Source organism: Austrofundulus limnaeus, unplaced genomic scaffold (genome assembly GCF_001266775.1).
Source record: "Austrofundulus limnaeus strain Quisiro unplaced genomic scaffold, Austrofundulus_limnaeus-1.0 Scaffold548, whole genome shotgun sequence".
In the NCBI taxonomy this organism is placed as follows: Eukaryota; Metazoa; Chordata; class Actinopteri; order Cyprinodontiformes; family Rivulidae; genus Austrofundulus; species Austrofundulus limnaeus.
In genome coordinates this window covers 81,401-85,546 of record NW_013952950.1, presented here as the reverse complement: position 1 = coordinate 85,546, position 4,146 = coordinate 81,401, and the positions used below count along the sequence as shown (strand labels likewise).

The window sequence follows — 4,146 nt, the reverse complement described above, 5'->3', positions numbered from 1 at the left end:
TACAGTCTATAAATAAATAGAAAAAAAACATATAAATTTAAAAAGAATAAAGCTTACTGCTTTCCAGCCAGTAATATCATGAAAAAATAAAGTACAAAAAACATAAAGAGAATAAACATCTGCTTTAACCAACTCATTATTTTCTAGAAAAATCAAACTCAAGTCACTAGATTACATCATCACCTAATATGTTTGTCAATAATTGTGATCTGAGCTATAGGAGAGATGTTAAAGAGAAAAAAAAAGAAGAAAAACTCTAAATGTGTTTAGAACTGCAATTAAACTTTATGATATAAAAATTATTTCATGACTTCAGTGCTTAGGTCCACATTACATAAATTAAATTGGTGATAGACTTAAATTTAATCTGCAGCCTGTTAGATGTCAGGAGGCACAAGTCATATGACCGGTCAATTCGCAGCCAGCTGCGCAGTTAAAAWTTTTCATTTTAACAAATCACAAGATTATCGCAAATGTGATTAATTGTTCAGCCCTACTTCTAACAAACGTTAGTTCATGAGATATTTTGCTAAAATGAAAAACAAATGCACACACTCACGCACACCCTTCCTACTATATGTGCCTGATTTTGTGAAGCTTTSTGTTTTTGCTGAAGCCGAGGTGATTTTGACACCTTTGTCTTGCTGATGGGACTGCAGAGTGAGCAGCTGTTTCTGTTGTGCCACATCCACTGAAGCTCTTTTTGTCAAACTAAAGTGATGTTTAACTTGAAATTCTTGTCTTGATTTTGTTTGGCCTCATGTTTTACTTCCTCCCCTCTCTGTCTTGTCCAGGTTCTCAGGAAGCTTAGTGACGAGGGCTGGAGCRCTGAAAATGTCCTTTTTGGCTGTGGCAGCTCTTTGCTTCAGAAGCTTCACAGAGACACTCTGAGCTGTGCCTTTAAATGCAGTTATGTAGAGAGCRACGGCAAAGGGGTAAGAATAGGAATTATGGCCTGACACTGACCAATGTGTCTGAAATTACACACCAATATACAAACCCATCATTGTGTATTTTTATGTCACATTCACACACCTTCCTGGCAGCTTGATCCCTGTCGTCACTATAGAAACAAGTCCTGAGCGCAGAACCACACTTAAAACCTTCAGAAGAGATTTAGAAGAGTGTCAATGCAGCTGTTGTCCCAAATTCCAACATAACTTAGAAATAAGCTAAGCCACTGCCTACACTTTGATGTATGAGCTGAAGAGTAAATGTTAAAGCTGCTGCTAGTGGCTCATTGTGTTGCCACAGTAACCACACAGCTGTGTCTGTCACTCCCTGAGTGCATAGTTAATGAGAAGATGACAGAAAAGTAGGTTCTGTGTGAAGGCTGTAAGTCAGATCTTAAAATAATTGTTGAACCAGAAGATTCGAATAAAGTCAAATTAGATCATTTTTATGTTTCTACAGTGTTTTCTGTAGGAGATTTGACAAGTTAAAAAAAATCCTTCACTTGAAAATGTTGAGCTGAAATGTAACAGAAGCTTCGATGTGCAGTCTCTGCATTTTTGAGAAATTCTACAAAAACACAAGTCTTACAGCTGGGTGTCTGTGGGGTTGTAAAAAGTATTAATGGTAAAATGTATTATTAAATCAAATAAGCAAAAATTAAGGCCATTAAAAAGTTTAAAAAGTAATAAACGTCAACTGACAAACATTAATTTTTTTGAACTAGCGCTGTGCCAGAATCTTCTCTCAGGTGTAAAGTTGCTGCAGGAAAAAAAATATATTGAGTTTGCCCAGCAATTTAAGACGTTTACAGGCCTACTAGCTAATCAGGATTATGGTGCGGGCGGGACTTGTCTCTTTAGTAGCAGAAATTGAAGCGGCGCTCAAAATAAACAAAATGAATTGTCAGGACAAGTTTTAAAAATAATGATGATTTTGAAGCTGGTAGATTTTTAAAAACCAGCTGTGAGCTGTCAGAAGATAAATCTGAAGAAGGGCTTTTAGAGAGAGATCGATTCTGCTTAAGTATTTTAGCTACAAGAAAGGATGGRAAAAATGAAATGACTTTTTTGTCTTGGGCTAAGGTTAAAGAAGAAATAATTACATATAGCTCAGTGTTTTTACTGAGACAAAGAAGATCTTTGTAACCAGTAACCAATAATGGGTTCAAGAGTTTGCCTCTACAGCTATAGCTTGAAGTCATGTTGGGATTAAAAGGTTTTGGGATGGTATTAAAAAGGGTATTAAAACGTTTTAAATTTAACTTAAAAWTTTCTATACATACTCTGTCTAGCATTGTGAGGTATACGGGTAAGAAGAAAGAAATACCTGTGTTTTGTTTAGGGTTGGGCATAATCGTATCGTGTGCAATTAATCGTCAGAAAAAATCGATTATTTTTTGGCTCTTGACGATTAATACAATTAATGGCACCAGTCAGTCCGCTCGGTGCTCCTCTCCACTTCAAATATGACGAACATTAAAGAAAAAAGTTATGTTATTTATTTGTCTAACGCAATTTAAAAATTGACGTATAGCTTGAAATCTGTAATTTTGACACAATTTGGAACAGATTTTTATGAAGAGCAAATCTTTCCCATTAAATTGGTCATGTGACGAGGACATAAGKSTGTCCAGGTGACTAATTGTCAAGTTAATCGTTATCGGCTAAATACACCAATTAATCGTGATAAATTTTTTTGCCAATATTGTCCAACCCTTTGTTGTATTTTTTGTATCACAGGTGCCTGATTATGTGATAAAATATGGGAGCACAATGAATGAGCTGTGGTTTGATGTTAAGATTTAAGATCACCACTTTCATAAATTTGTGGGCGTCTTGCAATTCTAACCCACGTCGTGGGCGGCATGATGGCTCAGTGGTTAGCACTGAGTCCTCACAGCAATGAGGTCTGGTTCGATTCCGCTTTGGATCTGGAGTCATTCTGGACGGGAAAGAGCAACTGCCATCATAAATAGCCAGTAACTGGTTTAACAGTAAACAATGCTGTACAAGCATTTACTGGTGCGTATGTGTGCATATGATTTATTTTATTTACTAGCATTGTTTCTACTTGCGATCACCTGCATGATGCTACTGAAATTTTAATATCCCTGAAAGAATCTTACGATCGATTTGAAGTTCTGTCCAATCTAACCTCGCACATGTAGGAGTCTGTGTTCATGAGTCTGACAGCTGCAGAGTAAAAACTTTCTGACTCATGAGGTTTGTTCTTTAATAGAGCATAAGCGCCTCCCGGAGGTGATGTGAGAGAATGAATTCTGTGTAGGATGGCACGTTAGAGAAGTGATTCTGTAGGCAGCTGTAGGTCTTCAGCAGTGATTTGGGATCCTGTGCTGTATTTTGTTAGACCAAACCAACACACATCCAGATAAGATGCCTTCTTTTGTGGACCAATAGAAATTTTCTAAGGATATGTTTTTACAAGACTTAACTTTTTAAGCTCCTCATAAAATAAAGTTGTCTGTAATGTGTTTGATTGAACACARTGTTTATGTGCAGAGTTGCACATAAGTGGTTCGCAGGTGCGCATGCGCAATCAAAAAAGAAAAAGTGCACCAGATGGAATGGCATAAAGCTCCCTTGCGTACCTAAGATTGTACCTGAAATTGTACCTGAGATTGTGAAAACTACAGGGGGTCAACAGGGTCGCAAATGTGACCTGATTTCTTAAAAACAAACAAAACAATAAAATAAAAAAATCCAGCCTCACTGGTGTGACTGGATCGTCGTTCTGTCAGAGGAGGGCAGCTGGACCCTAAGTATTAAACGGACACTGCTTTCAACAAATCAGACAAACTCCAGAGTCGTTTTATCCAATCAGAGCAGAGCAGGGCGGGACTTGCAGTCAGAGCAGTTTTCAACAGAGACAGTTGAAGCAGCGATCAGTCCTGACATCTCCTCCTGCACTTTGCTCCTGAACTACCACAGACTTTGGTCTCTAAAACCTAACTTTATATTAAATATATGTTCAGAGCGTTCTTATTGAACAGATCTGTCCAGCTTTGCGTCAGTGACTAAACTCTCCTCCTGACAGACGGGAACACACCTCAGTGTGAGCAGACTGTGAGTCTTTCTGTGAGATTCACTGTTCGAGTTCTTCTAAACCAGGGGTATTCAATTAAAATTTAAAGAGGTCCAGTCAGAGAACATTTTATGAGACCAAGGTCCGGAA

The 4,146-nt window shown here is 37.7% G+C and overlaps 1 protein-coding gene across 1 annotated transcript in view; it reads left to right on the top strand.

Annotated features, from left to right (window-relative positions):
- Nucleotides 1–4,146, top strand: part of nampt2 (nicotinamide phosphoribosyltransferase 2) — a gene marked incomplete in the record, with an annotated part of 35,395 nt that overhangs the window by 24,129 nt on the left and 7,120 nt on the right. Inside the window, 1 exon segment of the mRNA XM_014026378.1 lies at nt 795–935. Coding sequence (XP_013881832.1) covers nt 795–935 — 141 coding nt within the window.